Genomic DNA, 22307 nt, shown 5'->3' with positions numbered 1-22307 from the left:
GTGCATCTCTCATTCATATCCTCCCATAAATCCTCCATAAACAATCAACACTAATTGCTGAGAATTTCGTCCAAACCTCTTACCATTACATGGGTACCACTGAAACACACAGATTGTCAATTAGTTGTCCCTTATTCTTTCTATATAATGAATTTTCTTCCTTTTCTAGTCATAGTTCTTTCTGAAGATATTCTTTACACTGTCTGTCTTGTATAATTCTTCTTTAGTAATATGGTGTAGTTTACTCACTCTTGCCATGCATTTTATCACTGCCATTTGGGTTACCTACAGTTTGAATACTTCAGAGACTGGTATTTTATGACCTGTCATTGTATAGCACCATGGGAAGAATACTGATGTTAAAAAGATCATCCCTTGTATCAGGAATAAGCTTGGAGTTATTAGAAGGAATATACATTTTCCAAAATGGGCCAAGTTTGTTGCCTATCTTCATTGCCTTTCCAAGACATATATTCTAATGTAATCAGGCCTATGAACCATATTTCCAATTAAATTCATGTCAACAAACATCCATCAAATATCTGCTCTGTGAAAGATGCTATACCAGGTGATGGAAATACAAAGACAAAATTAAAACAATTCCTGACTTCAAGGAGTTTATATTCTTCTAGAGTGTTACAAAATATACACAAATACATAGTAAGGAAAATGAAAAGGAGAATACTAACAACAGGTGAGGATTAGGGAAGGCTTTATGGAGGAGGTGGAAAATAAGGTAAGCTTTGAAGAAAAACAAGGATTCTAAAAGGAAGAGTTTAATCTAATTACCATTAATATTTTTCATGTATCATGCTTATTGTACTTTTTCATTCCTCAAGGATACCCTTAATATATGCGCAGCTTAGTCTAATAAAGATTTTTTTTGGAGAAAAGAAAGTGGGGAATAGCTTATAGAGATTGATATTTTCTTGATGACTTCTTGAAGGGTGGTAATCATTTCTTATATTTTCCAGGTGTTTGTCAATTTCCTTTTTCATGTATCTTAAGAAGCAGTTTCTATGCACTCTCAAAATCATGTTGCATCTCTCAGAGACCTCTGTATATTTTTAATCTAGTCAGCCTGCTTTCCTCATCTTTTTTCTTTCTTAACACTTTCTATTTCCTCATGCAGCACTGTAAGAACATTAGACAATGTCTGCAAAGCCTTTTGCAAACTTTCAAGTGCTTTATAAATACCAGCTATTATTATCCTTAAAAATGCTAGGGACTTTTTGCAAATATTTTTTTTCATGAGTACTACAATACAAGATGACCAAATGTCCCAAGAATGATGTTTCTTCTTGCCTTTGGATATACAATGAAACCAACTATGCCAATTGCATTTTTTTGGTCTTTTTTCTCTCAAGAACTATGAGCTATCTTTGCATTTAGGTGCAACTTATTTTTGTTTTCTGTTTCATTTATATTGGAACATCAAGATTGGTACAACTCAGTTCCTTCAATAGAGTGTCTACTCATTGATCGAAAGGCAGTTCAATATAGTGGATAAACTGCTGGACTTGGAGTCAGGAAGACCCAAGTTAAAATATTGCCTCATTCATTTTCTGACCCTCAGCAAGTCATTAAACCTCTCTCGGCCACAGTTTATTAAGCTGTAAAATGAGTGGGCTGGGTTCCCCAATAGCTCTAAGTTTATGGTCCTAAGGATCTCCTATTTACATTTCCAACAACTCTGTTAATATTTAGTCTAAAAACTGCTTGATTCTTAGTAATTTCTACTTCTTTTTCTATCGCTCAGCTACTGTTACTAGGAAAGTTTAAAGAGGCTTATGGAACTATGAGCTGTTGTGTATTTTTCTTTGTTTTGGGGGTTACAATGATTAAAGAATTCATCACTAAGTAGTCATCTTTCTAATACTGGGCTCCAGGAGTCAGAAATGTGAAATCAAGCCAGGGCTCCTTAACAACTCTGTAACTTTGGGCAAGTCACTTAACCCTTGTCTGCCTCAGTTTCCTCATCTGTAAAATGAGGATAATCATAAGAGCACCTATCTCACAGGATTGTTGTGAGGATTAAATGAGATACAATTTGAAAAGCACCTAGCACAGTGCCTGGTATATAGTAGGTGCTATTATAAATGATAACTATATTATTATCATCATCATCATCACCAAGGCTCTCCATACTTAGCTAGGATTATCGCTGAAAAGCAGACTAAACTGTTGCTAATATTCTGAAGCTTTTCCAAACTAGTTGAACCTGCCAGAATTTATTCTTTGCTGGCGTGATCATCATCACTTGTAGATCATGATGAAACAAAGAAGCCTAGGACTTTGTCCAAGTCTTTTTTACACAGCTAAACTCTCTCAGGAACTCCTATCTGACCATTTAAAATGTTTGCTGGACAGCTCTGCCTGTGTGTCCTATGTTTACCTCAAACTTAATATGTTTAGAACTGAATTCATCATCTTCCTTCCCTATCTCCAACTTTCCTCTCTCAGTTAAACCTTCTCTTGTCACCCAGCTTACTAACTTTGGAATCATTCTTAGTGTTTTCTTGAAGTTGAAAATTAGGAGATCATTGGTGACTTTTGAAGGAATGTTTTCAGTACAGTGGTGGGGTTAAAAGTGTTGTCCAAAGGGATAAGTGTATATTAAAGAATTAGAGGTATCAGGTATAGCCAACTTTTGGAAAACTACTTCTATCTAGGAGTATTAGAAAGTAGCTAACTTTTTTCTTTGGCACATCCCGTTCTCCTTTCAGTGTCCTCTCCCAGGTGTCCTGTACCCTAATGCTTTAAAGGAAAGCACCTCACATGTTGAGCAACATAAAGTAACCTAATACCTTAATACATAATAGTCAATATTTGAGTGGCTATGTGATCTCTTTACTATGGATGTTTTCTCCAGAGATGCTGATCACAGGTCATTCATGCCTGTTCAATCCCCATAAATTCACTACAGGGGGTTCATCCAACATTCTAGGGGCCTTCCTTTCTCCTGTTATTATAAAGATTCAGTGGAACATACAGATCACCCAACAGCTGTCTCTTGCTCTCACTACATTCTTTACTCTGATTATTCCACATAGTTCATTATTTATTGTATTATGTGATGAAACCTACTGACACTCCATTGCCTTTGACATAATAGTCAATTTAAATATTTAAACATACAGCAAAATTATGTGAGATTGTTTGAAAGATATAGCAACAGGTATAAACTTCTATGTGTATACTTTTTTTGTTATTGTCAGGCAAGCAATAAAACAGGGAGACATAAATATGTACATATGTATAAATATACATATATACATGTGTGTGTATATGTGTGTGTATGTATGTACTAGGTATATACTACTTTCATGGGAGAAATCCAACATGGAGTCCAAGTTAAAAAGGAAAAGGAAGGATTTCACCTAGGGCATGAAATTTTTCAAACGCACCTACTTGTGGATACTACTACACTGGCTCCACTAAATTTTGGAATGCGATAGATCTTGCAGAAAGGGATGCATAACCATTTGAATAAAAGCTTGGCATAACTATCCACTCAGAAAGAACCAAGTGGATGAAGAATTCCTATTTTCTAAAGTATGACATACAGTTAGGTGGGCAATTCATAACACTCATCATCCATGTATATGCCTTGGGAAGGAAGATACTGCAGATTCTATGCAGATTTAAATAGAAGGAGGCAGGCTAGATTGCCTATGGAAATTGCAGAGTTCCTTTAATGACCCCAGATTTCTACCTAAAATGAATATCTATATTTTAAATATCAATATTCTTCTAATGTATGGCTATAAGTAATAATTATAGAACACAATACTTAAGTGCAGTTAAAATTTCTATTCCTCTTACCAGTCCCTAGGAAGTGAATCTAATGGTAGATATTTGAGTTATGCATTTGGGAATAGAGTGGCATTTTGGCAGCCCTCAAGTGACAGCTTCGAAATAGGGAGCTAGTAAGAGCTCCCATGATGCTCTTTTAAAGGGCAGAATTTAGACAAGGCTGAGCTTATAGCATATGTTCCTAAGCATATTTCCAAGTGTGCAAGTGTAGCCCTTCTACATATGATGTCTTGCATAGGATCCTGCCTTAGTCAGCAACCATAGAACTTCTCCAGCAGGAAATGTGGAGATGGGTATAAATGGAAAATTTTCTCTTCTCCTCTGTTCTTTTGTCTGCATTGTAGTATGTTCAGACCCAGACATGGAGAATCAGAGTGATTATGCTACCAAATAAATGTTGCCTTTGCTGAATTAATTATTATTTACCACTTATCCAGCAGCTGCTGGAATGTATTTGAGACCCCCAACTTACTGACTGTGAGAAACATGCAGTCAATTGAACCTTCCTGCATCATGACTAGTTTTGTTTTAATGGGTTATAATGATAGTCATAATTGTAGATCATGTGGAGTTAACTCTGAGATAAATGGCACTCTCTGAAATGCTATTATAGCTACATTACTATGCTACAAAATTGCGGTTTTATGAGTAGAAAAAGTACCATATGAATGAGCTTTAGTGGGTGAAAATGAACAGAGAAATGTGCTATTAGGCAGATATAGTACGTCCATTAAATCATATCTTGGTTTCACTTACTGTAGAGCTGATCTGGATGTAGCATTTCCATTGTTTTGGTTGGAGCAATTTTGAGAAGCACATTGAAGAATTTAAAATAGACTTATTAAGAGGTATGTTTCTATAACATGTATGTAGAAGTTATTATGAAGATGACACTACTGTTGTATCATCCAGACGTTTATTTAGTCTTTATTTTCCCACTCTGGTAATGAGTCCTCACTGAGCCATTTGTATCACCGTTTTTGCTTATGACCGATGGTACACATTTGCTAGACTACTGATTAGAATTAAAGGTACAATATGTGTATATCTGTATCCATGTCTGCAAAACAGTTTTATCTTTTGTGAAGCTAAAAATCTTGTAGGAAAAAAGAAACCTAAGCTCCATTTCATTAGGATATGGCTCATCACTAACATAAGTAACTTAAGCTATTCATAAGATGCAGGTGGACACTGTACATGCACACTGTACATGCAAACAAAAGCTCAGGTGACCATGCTGAAGATTGTGGGACAATGTAGATGGAGATCTTGAAGCTCGTAAGAATTCCTAGAAATGAGAAATATAAATTCTTTGTTCCTTACTCTGGCATCAGTAGATGGGATGGTCCAATGGCAAAGTTTCTGCTGTCCTAATGTGGAAAATTGTGATGAAAGTATATCTTTCTGATAGGTTCTGTCATATTGGGCATTTGATCTTGAAGAGAACATGAGAGGTTTGGGAGAAAAGGATAAAAACAAGGCCTGGGTACAATAAGAAAAAATACAAAGAAGGGAAATTCTAAAGCAAGAACTAATGCTACCTTTACTTGAGAGGGAAGGTGATAGCAGTATGTTATACCAGAGGATATACAAAGAGCATGGAACAAGGAGGAAAGTTTAAATGTTAGAACTAGGGGCAATCTCACATTGAAGTTCAGGGTTTTATTAATAACAGTTTGCTTTCTAAGTTTTCAGTTGGCTATAAGACCTTGGCCTGTGGTTCACTACAGTCCAATGTGCCTTTAAGTATACTGGCAATAAGAAAATGAAAATGAGATTCTCTGTATACCAGATTTTGACTGTATACTTTACCCTGAACCAGCATCTCTTATTTTGTATTATTAGTGACCTAGGACAGATTTTGGCTTCAATTCTAGTTTTTCTGTATTGAACTTTGTTTAGCTGGGGATTTTCTCCCTCTTAAGCCTTTTTTAATTGATCTCCAGTAGCTTGATTGAGATTTATTCACTATGGAGCTTGAGGTAATATCTCCCAAATACTTTAAGGACCATTGTAGGCTGTGAGAGAATATCGAGTAACATGTTTAATCAGTCAGATGTTTTGTGGTATTTCTATAATATTAAGTTAATTTTATATGAAAACATGGGTTGTTACAAATTTATTAAGTTAAGGAAGCAAGATTTGTTTTCATCCATAGTTTTGTTAGTTAGTTGGTTCAGCCATGACTTTACAGACATGCTTTTAAAGGAAATCCTAGATATATAAAGATTATAGTATATAAAGGTCATAGTATTTGATATATAGTATCAAACCCAATGAAAATAAGATTTAACAGACAACATTAATTATAATTTTTAAAGAATATTTTGATATTTCAATGGCTATGTGATTTCATTGCTGTGCAAACTTCCTTCATTTTCTCTTTTTTCTTAATTATTTATTTTTGGTTTGCAACATTCATTTCCACAATACTTTGAGTTCCAAATTTTCTCCCCATCTCTTTCCTCTGCCCACCCCAAGACAGCATGCATTCTGATTAGCCCTTCCCCCAATCTGCCCTTCCATCTATCACACCTCTTCCTTCTCTTTATCCCCTTCCCCTCTATTTTCTTGTGGAGCAAGATAGAGTTCTGTACCCCATTGCCTGTATGTCTTATTTCCCAGTTGCAAGTAAAAACAATTTTTAACATTTGTTTTTAAAACTTTGAGTTCCAACTTCTCTCCCTTTATCCCTCCCCACCCACCCCCATTGAAAAGGCAAGCAAATTTGATATAGGTTATACATGTGTAGTCATGCAAAACACTTCCATAACAATCTTGTTGTGAAAGACTAACTATGTTTCCCTCTATCCTATCTTGCCCCCTATTTATTCTGTTCTCTCTTTTGATCCTGTCCCTCCTCAAAAATGTTTACTTCTAATTACCCCCTCCTCCCATTTGACCTCCCTTTTATCATCTCCCCATGCCTCACTTATCCCCTTCCCCCCTAATTTCCTGCAGGGTAAGATAGATTTTCATACCAAATTGAGTGTGCAAGTTATTCCCTCCTTAAGCCAAATCTGATGAGAGTAAGGTTCACTCTTTTCCTCTCACCTCTCACCTCTTCCCCTCCACTGAAAAAGCTTTTTCTTGCCTTTTTTTATGAGAAAGATAATTTACCCCCATTCTATTTCTGCCTTTCACCTTCTGCCAACATATTCCTCTCTCACCCATTCATTTTATTTTTTTAGATATCATCGCTTCCTATTCAACTCACCCTGTGCCCTCTGTTTATCTATCTAAATATCTATATCTATATATCTATATCTATATCTAGATATATAAAATCCCTCCAGCTACCCTAATGCTGAGAAAAGTCTCAAGAGTTACAAATATTATCTTTCCACGTAGGAATGTAAATAGTTCAACTTTAGTAAGTCCCTTATGATTTCTCTTTCCTGCTTACCTCTTCATGCTTCTCTTGATTGTTGTATTTGAAAGACAAATTCTCTATTCAGCTCTGATCTTTTCATCAAGAATGCTTGATTTCAGCAAGAATGCTCTATTTCTTTGAATGACCATTTTTTCCCCTGAAGTGTTATACTCAGTTTTGCTGGGTAGGTGATTCTCAGTTTTAATCTTAGCTCCTTTGACTTTGGGAATATCATATTCCAAGCCCTCCTATTCCTTAATGTAGAAGCTGCTATATCTTGTGCTATCCTGATTGTATTTCCACAATATTTGAATTGTGTCTTTCTGACTGCTTGCAATATTTTCTCCTTAACCTGGGAACTTTGGAATTTTAGCTCAGGTTCTGTCTGTGTGGGCACAGCCCACCCTGGACTGTGTTTTGCTCACAGCCCAGTGTGGCAAATGCTTCCTGTCAACCTTTCCAGGCTGTCTTGGGTGGGAAATTTGCTTCACTCTATCATTCTGTGGGTTCTGCACCTCCAGAATTTGTTTAGAGTCATTTTTACAGACATTTGACTGGGTTTGGGGGAGAACTCTAGTAAGTCCCTGTTTTTATTCCATCATCTTGGCTCTGCCTTCCCCCCTCCCGAGGATTTCCTTCTATCACATCATTATAGTATCATAGGAAGAATATGTGGGCAAAAAGAGATGGTCCTTTGTGTCAGAAAGACACTTGGGATCATTTAATATAATACACAATTTCTCAAATGTAAACCAGCTTTCCTTTTCTCTTTTGTTCAGTTCTAAGCTATTTTCCATCTCCTGTATATGTCCAAGGTATACATGATGACAGATCATCCAACTGTATATCATAGTCTGAACAGTAGATATTCTTCATCTATTCAATTCATACCACGGACAGAGTTAAGCCAAACTCTTTTGAGTGTTTATGGATCTCATTTAGGTGACCCTGAATGTTCACCTAAATGCTAGGTGATCCTGCAATATTCACAATTTGATGTGGTCAGCATGATATACATAAACAGGAATATCTGGAGTAGCCCATGCTATATAAAGAATTCTTCCATTTGGATTCTTTGCTTCCATAATATAAAGAACATCTTTGGAAAGCACATAGTTGCCACTTTTATTCCTCACATGGAATTAATAATGAGAGAGTCATTGAACAAAGAATTATCCCTGTTGTTTCACATTTCAATGAATTTTGGAGCATAATGTACTTCTTAAAGAACTTTAGTATTTTGCCATTGAAGCAGTTTTTTTTTAATAGATAACAAACAATAAACACGATTGGATTTTGTATTCTCTGGGCCTTTTTGTCAGTCATATGCCTGAAAAATGTAGTCAGCTAGAGAATGTTTACTAAAGCCTCACTATTCACTTCTCATATCGTTAACAAAGATTTTCTTGATGAATGCACAGATCATTCTCATAAGATTTTGCAGTCATGGAAAAGTAGGCATGTCAGTCAATATTTATTAATATTTTTTTTTGGTCACCTTTTCTTAATGATTTTTTATATGTTTGGTATCCTCTCAGATATCTTGAGGATTTAAAGCCCTCAAAACTGCATTGCTTCCAGCACAGACTTTTTCTGTATATATACTTCATCTAACTTGGCTGTTCTTCCCTTATTTGTTTTCTTCAGGACCATTTCTACTTCTTCAAATAGCATACTGGGAGGCGGCGGGGGGGAGTCTATGATGTTAAGAGCCAATTGTGATGATTCCATTCTCCTTGGTGAAGAAAAAGTTAATTGTAAAAGCCTTGATATTTCTTTTCCTTTTTTTTGTCTGTTGTCTTCCTTCCTGTTTCATCTATAAATGCTTTTAAGATAATCTGGCCCTATTGTGTTTCTTCTAAACTTCTTTTTGCCTCTACTATTTCTCAGTTTTATGAAACAGTACTACCAAAATCTTCTATTCATCTCCTCTGTCAGATGCTACGAATTCATTTATATGAACTTGGTTGTCATATCTCTTGACTTGACATGATCAATTTTCTAGTGGCTAAGGTGATTTCCAAGTTTTGGGGGCCATTACATTGTGTCAACTGATTTATAACAATTAGAAAATAGAGATCATCTATGCTCATCTGTTCTTTTATCCATTTCCATTTTTTGGTGTCATCAGCTTGTTGAAATAGACCAAATTGAAATTGTTCTAATTATAGGCATGCATTTTCTAAATATTATTCATTCTTCTAATTTAATATTCTCTTTAACAACTCAATAGTCTGTACATATAAAGCTGATTTGGAATAACTCTCATGATAGATGACCTGTTCTTCCCTATCTGTTGAGACATCACTTAAGGATTTTATTTGGAGCTTACCATATGCAGTGCCTTATCATTCTTTTTTGAAGATAGTATATTTGATGTACAGATAAGAAATTCCTGTCCATAAGATTTTGGCCTCTTTCATTTCTTGATCCTGAACCACATTTTCAAAAACATTTTTGTTATCTTTCCCTATGGGTATCTAAAGTGCATTTGTATGTGTATGTATATGTGTGTATGTGTTTCAACTGAGGCATCTTACTTCGTTCTTTTGTAGAATTTCTCTAAATTTCTCATCCTTTACAGCATATGTTAACACATAAGCTTCAGTTACTTTCATAGTGATGCTTTTCCAGATGCTCACCACAAGCATCTACAATATAACATGACCAAGTGTTCCTTGAAATGGTATTTCTTATTGCCTTTGGAAGCATGATCAAACAAACCAAACTTGTGCTTACTCCATCTTTTGAAAAAAAAATTTTTCAAGGAGACTCTATAAGCTAACCTTCCATTTATCTGCAATTTTCTTTTGTGTTTTCATTTATAATATGAATGTCAGAATTGATGTGATTTAGTTCTTCAAGCACAACATCAACCAGTTGATCTTTTGACAAGAATACAGTAGTTAATACTTGTAGAAAGTAAAAAAAAACAAACCTGTGATTCTTAACACCCTTCACCCCTATTTTCCTCCACTCTATCATTCCAGAAGCAGAAGTGGACTAATACAGTACTAAGGGCCATTATTTATTTTTCTTTGTTCATGAGTTGCCATGGCCAAGTAATTTATCAACTAATGACTAACCTAATAGTGATGAGCCTTCCCTAAGATAGTCCTTGGAGAACATTGTTTCTGAGACTGTGTCAAAATCTTATACGCATGGTAGAATCTATCAGAAGTTTTACTCCACAGGCATAGTTTTTGAAAGCCCAAGGTCATAATGAAGTGTAATACCCAGGTGACGTGGGGACTGTAGGGACTCTATAGGGATCTTACATCTCACTCAAAGGTATGTGGACATGTAATTCTGGGTCTTGGCTTCATTACTCCATCTGCCTTCACACTGATAGGTCTAACTTTCCAGATAAGGATCACTACCATGTGCCTATACTCAAATTCTTTCAAAGTCTGAAGTGTAACCCTGTTGAGAAATCCTCCTCCCTCACTACATGAGCTTTTAGATCACAATACATTTCTATTTTCACAAACCAGCCACTTATAATAACACTTTTAGATCTTAAACATCACAAATACTCATTTAAGAACATGCGTAAAATAATCAAAATTCACACATAAAATTCAGTCATATTCTCCTATGATGAAAACCCATGTGTTTGAGGTAACATAGCACTGTACTGAAAACTTTTATGTTATTGGTTCATTCAGGGATATCTGTACTACCCCAAACTGCTGATCTGCTGCTTCTCACTGCTTTCCATTTGATTAAATCCTCTTCTCTTTTCTACTTGATGTAACATTTACAAGTTCTTTTAACTTACAATCATCTTAAATGCATTCAGAAAGGGTTACCTCTTAATTTGGCAGGGGGAAGGGAAAAACTTCCTTTAAACCAGAGAACTGCACATCTCCTAGGGTTATACAGACCAGACCAGACAGCTGTTCATTCACTTGTACACTGAATTGTCCAGTCAGAACAGAGATAACAACAAATGGTGCTTCTTAAACTTTGAGTCATTGCCCAGTAAGTGCTGAAGAGGTCATAAGTGAAAAAAGCTTAAGAAACCCTGCCCTAAGCACAGTAAACAAGCCTACTTAGCTTTTTAACTCACCGGGGTTCTGCATAATCCAATTAAATCTCAGCATCAGGCCAGCAACTCCAAAATCTGACATTCCCATTTCTGCTTTTTCCTCTTAAAATAGGTGAGGAGAGGCAGCAGCAAAGGGCAACAGATGCTTCTCAAAGTTTTCAATTCTATAAGCTCCATGGAGTGCTAAAGAGCAAAATCTGGAATGTAAGCTGTTGTCTAATGAGGGTGAACCTGTTGCCAGTCAATTACAAATTAGAAAGCTAAAAAGCCTTCTGTCAGCAAGTAACTATTAGTATCTTTAAACACAACTCTATTATAGATGTTTTTCTGATTCTTCCTTAATTCATCAGTCTTCTGTTTCCAGGTTCACCTTTTTTTTAAGCCCTACCTTCAGCCTTTAGCTTTGAACTCCTAAATCTTTAAAGAATAACTTCTGGGCACTCAATAACTTACCATTCACTTTAACAGTAAACACCAATTTCCTTTAAGAAATCAACAGAGCCTATTTAATCATACCTCAGTCTCCAAATAGATTTATCCCCTGAAGCTATACATTCATAAGATGATCCTCTATTTTATTTTGTCTTTGAAATCTTTCTTCATACTCACATTTCCAAGTTTTTAATAAATAAAATTCTTTAAACCTCTTGACCAATCTATTCACATATAGATTGGGAATTATCTCCTGCCTTTTATAAGGTTGTCATTATATGTATGACAGAGTTCATTTTCTGTCCAGAATTGGTCAAATTCCATCTGAAAACTGTTCCTTTATATAGGAGCAATGTTTAATTAACCAAACTTCTTTTCCTACTCCTTTTTATTATTGTTGAGTTGTTTCCAGTTGTGTCCGACTATTCCTGACCCCATGTAGGATTTCTTGGCAAAGATGCTGAAGTGGTTTGTCATTTCCTTCTTCAGATCATTTTACAGATGAGATATCAAAATGTTCATCTGTGACAGAGACAAGGTCTTAAATCATAAACTCTTTGATGTAACTCTTTACACATAAGTATTTTTGTTACACTTCTCAGCATTAAACTTCTCCATATGTAAAAGTCTTTAAAGTAATAGTACCTTACAAAAACATAGTAGGGCTTTTACAGAGATTGCATTTGCATTAAAATAAGGTAAAAAATATAAGGAAGAGAATTAGACTAAACTAGATTGAAGTGAAATACATAATTATTAAAAGTGAGACACATTTTTAAAGGTTATAGAATATCAATACTAAAAGACACTTTAAAATTCATCTAGTCCAATTCCTAATCAATATTTCACCAGGTACCATGTTCCAAATGGTACAGGTAAGAAGCACCAAGGACAGAACAAAATAGAAGCATTTCTTTACCAAGTCCAAGCAATGTCATTTTGTTGGGATACAATCAATAGAATATTGGAAGAAGGAAACAGGTACAAAATACCAAGAAAAGACCAGAACCATCAGGAAACACAGGAAATTCACTAGGGCTGGAATAAATTCTGGAGAGCAGGCAAAGAACAGTCATGCTTTGACTAACCAAGGACTGATGGGAGTTGTAGTCTACTTTTCAAGTATGACTTGGGATAGGGTCGATAAAGTAGAAAAAGAAAGAAAAGTCACTGATTGTTACAGTTGAGGAAACCCAGGCCTGTGCTCAAGGAAGAAAGAATACAATAAGTAGTCATGTGGATTTCAAGTTACTTCTCTATAGTGAAGTAATTCTTATTTTTTACAAGAACTCAAAGGATTTTTTGGATCTTTTAATTCTCTTCCACCCAGTTTTCAATTCTACATATATATCCCACATTTAACACATGAAATAGTGATACAGTTCTTTGCTATGAATATCTGAACTATTAGTATTCTGATGTCCTTGTAATTTGTGCCCCAAATACAAGATGGGGACTAGATAGTTTAAGTGTGTGAGGTGACCTCAGTTACTTTTAAGGTTTTAGATCCTATTCACTAACAAAATATCAGGCACTTTTTGCACTCATGAAGTTTCTGAAAAGTCTAGGCTAGAAGGACTGTTGGACCAGAAGGCATAGTACATATTCTAAAAGTCAGAAAAACAGTAGCTCCAAGTTCTGATGGTGTTCTGCTAGCATGTTATGAATCAGTGAAAGTTTTAATCTCTTTGCTTTATTCAGCAAAGTATATGACAAGAAGCTATGGGAGCTCAAACTGTAACTCTTCTACGCTAATTCTGTACTTCACAAGCATTTTTTTGTCCCTAGCTCCTTCCCAGATACACCTTGATATTTGCTCTCCTTTTAATAGTGTGCCATACATAAGCCTTCAAATCTTGAGTTTTAGGTAAATTTAGCATACAGCATTTTCCAAAGTAAATTTAATATCTGCATGCAATAAATTATCCAAATAGTGACTGTACAAAGATATTCCAACAAAATTTAAAAGGTCTTTACTAGGGGATAATGGTGAATAACAGCTGATTATTATTATTAAAATAACTAGTTGATATCAGTAGGAAACTTGACTGACAAAGAGGTTACATTGAGGAAAGAAGCAAAGACCATGTAGGGTTTTCAGCTTATCAAATGTGCTGAGCACCTGGGCTGAGGAGAGGGTAGAACTACTATTTTCATCAACTGATTATTCTAAGGAACTCTTAAGAAGAAATTAAAAAGAAAGCTTTTGGTAACAATGTTATTTATTAGTTGTTGTCTCTGATTTTAAATAACAAAAATGTTTTCAAAAAACTGTTCTGATGAAGTGTTTTTCCACTTGAAGGAAATATGAAATTGCTCTATAGGTCAAAATATTTTATTATCTAGTGTATGTCTCAGAAAACTAGGCTTTTAGTATCTTCTATACATAGTCCACATAAATACAGTTACTGTGCCACACGTTGACATTTTGAAGGTTCATAAAGGTGAAATTAAGTTGACTTGTTTTAATCAATGAATTATCTGATATTTTTAGAGCCAGCGCATGAGGCACAGCAACCACTCTACTGAGAACTCTCCAATTGAAAGACGAAGTCTGATGGCCTCTGATGAAAATTATCACAATGAAAGGGCCCGGAAAAGTAGGAACCGCTTGTCTTCCAGTTCCCAACACAGCCGAGATCATTACCCTCTTGTGGAAGAAGAGTACTCTGACTCATATCAGGACACTTATAAACCCCATAGGAACCGAGGATCACCTGGGGGATATAGCCATGATTCCCGACATAGGCTTTGAGTTTAAGAACCTGTGGGGGTGGGGGGGAAATAGTATTCATCAGTTGACAATTTGCCATAACATAACTAGGACAAACTAATCATCTTAACTTGGCAGGTCAAGCACTGTGTTTGCTGTGCTTATAAGCTGCTGTCATTTGATGGTAGATAAAGGGCCAAAAAAAAAGTCCATCAAGCCCTAATGTTAAAGGGAAATTAGATGCCCAGTCATATAGTTGTGTTTTCTTTAGTGTGACATTTACATTATAACTACCTTTTTTTCATTAGGTATTAGACACATCAGTTTGTAATGTAGGGTACTTATCAAGGCACATATAAAGTAATTTCCTGTGCTGGAAATTCCAAATGACCAGTTCCAGTTGGAACCAATTTATAAACCAATTCCTGTTGGAATTTGGGTGAATTGACTAGAAAGTCTACTTGAGCATGTTGCAATCAATTGAAAATTTTAAAAAATGCTAATCAATAAGAAAATCACAATGTTCAATACAAGCCAAAAAATAGCTACAGTATTTATTTGCTGGAAGCTAAATTTACACTTAAGGTTGAAATACATAAAGACTTTATTATGTGTTAACATTTCCAGAATGGCTTTTTCAGATTTAACCAAATGTAAACAGTGCCAAAATTCTCAAATTAATGCAGCAATTACTCAGTATTCATAGGATTTAATTTTTTTGTTTTGTTTTCCTGGCACAACTGTTGCCACCAAAGTATTTTGCTTTATGTTTAGTCACTCCCATTATTTCTGTAGAAGTTGGCAATGAAAATTGGTATTTTTTTCAGTAGTGGGAAAGAGAATGGCATGAACAAAACAAAGTATTGCTGGTTTTATGAAATATAAGATGGAGTGTTGTCCTCCCTTTGATCAATCTGAGCACAAATACACATGCCCAGGAATATAATGTGAGCTAGGAAAAAATGTGACATCCTCTCATTTTCACTTTCTTCTAGGTGGGAATTGATCCATTCCAGTAATCACAAACATAAATTCAGAACTTACCTGCCAGCACAATTGAGTACCTTTCCACTGCATCATACAGTCTGTCTTTGAATGTCTGATTGTCCCAGCCCTATATAGATATTTCTTCATAACCACATTCAGAAGGATTTTTTAAAGTAGTCACTTTCAATTTTGATATTGAAAGCAGTGTTTATACAAAATGATGCTAGTAAACAAATTTTTTGAAATGAATGATCAGATTAAAGAGTTTGCAATAAAAATTAAACAGAATCAGAAATACCTGCTCACTAAAATGATAGTGCTGACATTTTTAATGCACAGAATTATATTATGAAGAATTTGGAAATGATGCTGCCTTATTTCTAAAGAGCACTCCTTTTCACCTACTGAGACTTCACAATTTTTCCAGTGGATACATTTATGTAATTGGGGACCTTGTGTCTTACATTATCAAAGAAGCCTTAGATCCAGTATGATCCAAGAAATTATTGGAACCGACCATTTTATACAACACACCAATGTCTATAAAACAAAGAATTATTTCTAAAAGTCCAAAATGCATGCATTTTCTAAAAGCCTGACAGGACCAGGCGTAAAAATCCTTTTATACTGGTTCATGTCATGAAACCTATTTTTGAAAAATGATAATTATTAATTTTATATTATCTTATTTTCTTCCCCAAGCATATTAATATTTAATCTATCAAGGCCCATGCCAGTGAAATAATTTTCCTGACCATGATGATATCTTGTATTTTCTGGATCAGTTACAAAAATTTTGACATCCTCTATAGCTCCCTTTTCTGTGCCCTTCCCCACCTTCCCTTCTCCTCTTGTTCACTGTACACATCTCATAATGATCATGATTAGCTTATAATAAGGATACCTATTAATCATTTAACTCACTTCCATCAGTTGAGACAACTCAAAAATGGTGTTCAGTAAATTAAAACATTAACATGCAGCACTGACTTTTAGGGTTGTTTTGCCATCTCTAGAAAAGTATACAGCTGATTAGGACCATCAGTAAAGATACTCAAAAGAGCTGCATCCATTAATAATTGAAAAAAGATATAATGTGACATATTTTTCACTTTAATTCAGAGCATAGAAAAGTATTGTCCAATAATTTAAAATATTTATCACATGTACAGCACTCATACTTGCATGAGAAAGAAAACACTAGGCAAAACATTTTTCTATAAGCTTTACCAGTTTTTGTTTGTGTGCATTAAAGTATTACTTGCAAAAAGTACGCTGAGATGTATAACTCTAGACTAGACAGCTGTTCAGCTTTATTCTGTAGTAGAATTAGCTATCTGATCACTTAGCTGCTTGAAGATATGTACATTTAATGGGCAGGCAGCTACAATAGCATTTACATATATTTTTAGACAAGATGACTATATTATTTCCAATTTTTAAAAAATGCTTTATTTTCAAAATCTCTTAAAGTCTTGTTTTTAAGTCTTCCATGTCATGCTAATAAAGAAAGAGGTCCAACATTTAATCATTATATGTGCAAAAAATTAATCATTGTGTCAGGTGCCAATAGTACTTTTGCTTTGCATTCGTAACCCAAAGTGAACAATTTTGGAAAGGGTATCATGCATAATTTCTTGAATAACCCTGTTATTAAGGAAATATTTAATTTCCTTTAGCTTGGTCTATTTTCTCCCTCTGCTTTGTGTATAAGAAGTTTTTTTATCTCTGAATAATAGACCAGTTTTCAAACTTCAGTGATTTTGTGTAAAAATGACACTAAACTAGAAGTTAGACAATGAAATGATTCATTTCTGGAAAGCACTATCATGCACTTTTTTTCAAATCAAACTGCAGACACCTTGTTATTGCTTAATTTGAAGAGAGTTCATTTATTTTAAAAGTTAACATTTTAATAAGCAGGAAAAATAATAAGCACTGCAATGTTTGGGGGCCATTTTAAATTCATCGTTTAGAGTTATAATATGCGTTAGAACTTCTACAGTGTCAGCCAGTTGTCTTGTGATAAATATTATGCAATGGTTTCATGTGACATTGTGGAGTTAATGTAGTCCTGGCTGAATAGAGATAATGCCAATTTGCCAATTCTAACATTGTCTTTAATGGTTATAATATGACTATAAAATAAGAGTAAGCAGTCAACTGCTTAACTCCAGTGCATAAAAGCAGCACTTAGCCATTTATAAGTGATTAATGGTTATTTGTTATCTTTATAAATTTTTATTGAGAAAATACTAAAATTGATAATAATTTAGATTCATAGACCATGCTAATATGACAATCTTAATTACATGAGCAAGTTAAGACATTGCACTTAGACCACAGGGAGAAAGATATTGTTTTTTAATGTAGGACAAATTCCTGAGATAATTATTTATTCTCTTCCTAAAGATTTGTTTTGTTTTTGCTTTGTTTTTTGGGCAAAATATATTTTTGGAATCTGTTAACCTTTTCTTACCTGCATACTTGAACTTTTTTTGTTGCTGTTGTTACTCTTGGGGAACTCATAATTCAGGGAGGGGAAGGGAGGGACAAGGGGTACAAGAGGGAGAAAGTCATACCAAAAGTAGGTTTCCAACTTAAATCTTAAAAGTGAACATATCATGAAAATTCTATTGAAACCTAGGGTGTATCTGTGAAGAGTACTTCTAGGCAACCTTAATCTGCATGTTAGTAGCATATTCTCTTAGTTATACAATTTTATTTTGATGTTTGCTGAAATTTACAAACAAAAATGTGTAGCCACTAGAGTAATTTGACCTATATATTGTTATTTATACTACCTCTTCTCTACAGAAGACAACCTCTTTAAGAAAAAACGATTTGCCAATAAGTAGTCATGAAATCTTTACTATTGCTAACCTTGCTGCAAAGCTAAATGCATTTTTTATACTTAGTTGTCCAGTTTTCCTCTAAGTCTTGAAGCACTGTTTCCAAATAGCTCTTTTTAGTATCTCTCATTCTTTCCTCTCTGAGGTTCTTTGCATCCAACAAAAGGTTACCCTCAGACTCAAAATCATCTTGATAAGCAAGTCATCATGGGAAGTGAGGGTGGGAAAACCATGATTAGATAGTTTACTTTGGTGTAATTACTGGACTGCTACCTATCTCCCACTCCCCGTCCCCTTCTCCCCCCACCAGTAGAGAAGCGTTTGCAGGTCTAAAGTAGTTTTCATACTATAAATCTTTATGTTCTGCTTGATTGCAAATTCAGGACTTTCTTGAACTTTTACTGCTCTTGTGGACATTTAGAACATACATTAACCATTTACTGTGTAAGGCTTTGCATAATCTTGGGTTGCCCATTTTATCAAAATAGACTACATATATGCAGAAACTTTCCAGAATAAATTAATATGTCCTTAAGCCTTTTGAAAATTTGCTTTTAAATTTCATGACCATGTTGCATGTGGTTCTTCATTTTTTGTTCTTGAACCATCTAGGATCTTCTATAAATGACTTATGAATGAAAACTCTTGTGTGATTGTAATTTGTTTAATTAGTTCTTTATGCCTTGTAAGTAGTATGAGCTCTTTAAATGCTGCTAATACTACTACTGCTAGTAATCCAGATATTTCACTCAGACTGCGTTTACATGCACAGGCTAATGTGACCCTTTTGACTAGCTTAACTAATCATAAGAGTTGACGAGTCAATATAACAATTGCCAGAAGACCATTTTGACTTTTGTTTTTTAATGACCTGAGTCAATCAAAACAGTAAAATTGGTTTGTCCACGCTGACAAAGCCACCACATCTTTAAAATGTATGATTATTTTCGAAAATTTTCTTCTTTTATTGGAATACTTTTTCTCAAAGAAAATATGTCTTACTGCAGCTATCCATTTAGTCTCCTTACGCATAAATACTTTGGTTTTTTTTTAAGGGACATTTTGGTAGTAGAATAGAAAATATATCATCAAGTGAACTTGTACAAAGGGCTGTATACTTTATTTGCAATGAAAAATCATATAAATAAGATTGAGTCACAATAGATTTTTTTCTGATTTGGGAGATATATTTACATATATGAAACTTTCCCTTTGCTTCTTTTGACCTACATGGAGTGGGAAAGTATAGTAGAAAACTTTTTTAAATGCATTGAATGTGATTGAGGATACATTTGGTAGTTCCTTTCTCAAAACTTAGAAAGGGTAAAAGTAAGACTGTCCATAGAAACAAGAGGTTGGTCTCTAGCTTTACAATACTTTGGAAGTGTTCTTGGTCTACTTCAAGCACTTAAATTTTTCAACTAATGGCTACTAAATATACTTGTTTAGGGCCTAGTCCTGATACTTACATGCCATTGACACACAAAACTCTTACTGAAATCAGTTTGAGTTCTGTATGAATAAGGGATGTATTAGAGATGCAGGATCATTAATGCTATATTGTTGCATACTATTTTTCATATGCCTTACAAATATTTTCTGGGACATTATTAAAAGAAAAGCATTTTATTGCCAAAATAAACCTTTGTTGTTACTTCTAATCTGTATTAGCATTAGAAAATCAAGTTATGTAGCAAATGCATATATTGTACAGTACAAAATTATAAAATATATATTTTGCCAATAATATGAAAATAGAGCAAGGAGAAAGAAGCACATTTGTTATAGCACAAATTTACAACAAAATCCATTGTTACATTTGGCACTTGTATTTTTGAAAAAGCATATAGATTTAGTTCTAAAGTTTCACTGAACTTACTTCATTTGCCATCATTTGCTGCCTGATACTTGTCCAGCAATCAGTTTCATAGCCTTGCAATCTGTGGATGTAAATGATTTTATTCTTTGAAATTTTATTCCCTTCTGTGGAAACATTATAATTTATTTTGTGATAAGACAGCATATAATATTCACCATTCTTATTTATTTTCCACTAATAGTAAAGTATAAGTGCAGGTGAGCTCTTAATTAGTGCTCATTTGTATTTTTGGTATGCTTAAGTAATTTAACATTTTCCTAGCCCAAGGTCTGAATGATCAATAAAAATGTCCCAACAATGAAATAGTATTTAGGTATTCTTTAATTTGTCATGCCTCTCAGTGCAGCTTTATTTGGAAAACACAATTTAAACCTCATTAGCTATTTTGAAGAGAAAAGGTAAAACCTTAAATAAATATTCAAAGATATCACCCTAAAATGCAGTACAATTATATAAAAACTATTCCCCCACCTATAGGCCTTGGACTGTTCATCTCCCAGGCTATTGCCACATCACCTCTTCTATGGTTAAAATTAAATATATATTGCCTTTACTAAACCAAAACAGTTATAAATATTTCTTTTCTTATTATTTTATTTTTAGACTAATTTATTCCCTCCTATTTTTACTTCTATAGATATGTGTAGCATTCTACAAGGCATGCTGGGTAAAATATACTATGCAAATGTGTACAGTGTTGCATGTTTTGTTCTCCCTCTGCTTTAGTGGCTTTAAAGGAAAAAATGTGTTGTTATTTTTGTGAACAGAAATATTTATCAGAGAAAATGCAGACTGCATGCTTACAGTATCCTAATTTCTATGGATTTGTTTTATGGAATTTAGATGTGTACAAATCAAACTGCATTAAAAAAATTCTTTTCTACAATAAATGAAAAAAATATCCAAACTAGTGTTTTACTTTGACTTTTTGTGAAATTGTCCACTGGTATAGGTTCTTTTGAAGCATTAGTAGAATCATGGAAGAAAAAAAATCCACTGAAAATTCTGAGAATAAAATGGAGCCTAAAAATTCAAATTAGGAAAAAAAATTATTAAGCTATTGGTACAAAAGGCTAAATTAGTCAATTAAAAATGAATAATTATTAATAAACCTGTTTTGTCTATGCACAACAGGCTTTACAAAGCACTTAGCACATTCCCTGGTATATCTTATACAAATAACAGAATTGTTGAAAGAGAACTGGGAAATCATCTAGCCTAGCACAGTTATGTATTCAATGAACATGCAATTAAATTGATGTGACCAATCTTCTTTCTTGAGTTGAGTTTTTCCTGAAATTTTCTGACAAATCTTACTACCAGTTCTGGTACTGAATGAAGTTTGGGGCAAGAACCGAACTGTGCTTTATGGGGGAAGGGGAGTGAGAAGCAGGTATAAACAAAAGAAAAACATTTCCATATAGTACAGTACCTTATACATAGTACAAGAGATGCCTAATAAACATTTATCTAATTGAACCGAATTGCAGCATCTTAGAGCTTAAGGGAACCTCAGAAGTAATTTAGTTCTCAGCGTATGCTGAATAGGAATGCTTTCTACAACTTTTCTGATCATCAAGGTTCTGTTTGATGATAGGGAATCCAACAGGGCCTAAGGCAGCCCATTCTAGCCTTTAGTTTTTAGAAAGTTTTTCCCTACCTCAACAAAGCCAAAAAACTACCTCCCTGCAACTTACACTTCTAGTTCCACATGTCTGGGACTAAGCAAAATAACCACATGACCCATTACATGCTATGCCATAACTCTCATGTCACCCAACCCCAAGCTCTAGTCCTTTCTCCAGTCCTCTTTGTCAGCCAATTCTTGTATAGCATGGTGTCACAGCCCTTTAACAATTCTGACTGGCCCTTTCTGGACACACTCCAATCTGTTAATATTCTTCCCCCAAAATAAATTGAATTACACTCTAGAATATGGCATGTACCCCCCGGGAGCTTACAGATTTCTTCTGGATAAGAAAAATACATGAAACAGAAGCCAACATAATGTAATTGATGAGCTAAAAATTTCAGGAAAATATTACATTTCACATGATACATAATAAGCACTTAGGGACAGTGAGGTGGTGCAGTTGATAGAGCACCAGTGCAGGAGTCAGGAGGACCTGAGTTCAAATCTCACCTCAGACACTTGATACTTACTAGCTCTGTGACCTTGGGCAAGTCACTTAACCCCAATTGCC

The 22307-nt window shown here is 34.5% G+C and overlaps 1 protein-coding gene across 7 annotated transcripts in view; it reads left to right on the top strand.

The window, feature by feature from the left end:
* The window catches only part of CACNB4 (calcium voltage-gated channel auxiliary subunit beta 4), a 344733-nt gene extending 323723 nt beyond the window's left edge, over positions 1-21010 (top strand). For all 7 annotated transcript variants that reach the window (XM_072611963.1, XM_072611964.1, XM_072611967.1 and 4 more), the window contains one exon: positions 14167-21010. In XM_072611963.1, the coding sequence (XP_072468064.1) occupies positions 14167-14427 (261 nt within the window). In that variant the 3' untranslated portion in view covers positions 14428-21010. The remainder of the gene's footprint in view (positions 1-14166) is intronic.
* The last annotated feature ends 1297 nt before the right edge of the window (positions 21011-22307 follow it).

The sequence above is a fragment of the Notamacropus eugenii genome, chromosome 5, assembly GCF_028372415.1.
Source record: "Notamacropus eugenii isolate mMacEug1 chromosome 5, mMacEug1.pri_v2, whole genome shotgun sequence".
Classification (NCBI taxonomy): Eukaryota; Metazoa; Chordata; class Mammalia; order Diprotodontia; family Macropodidae; genus Notamacropus; species Notamacropus eugenii.
Note: the sequence above shows the minus strand (reverse complement) of the source record. Positions and strands in the feature narration are given on the sequence as shown.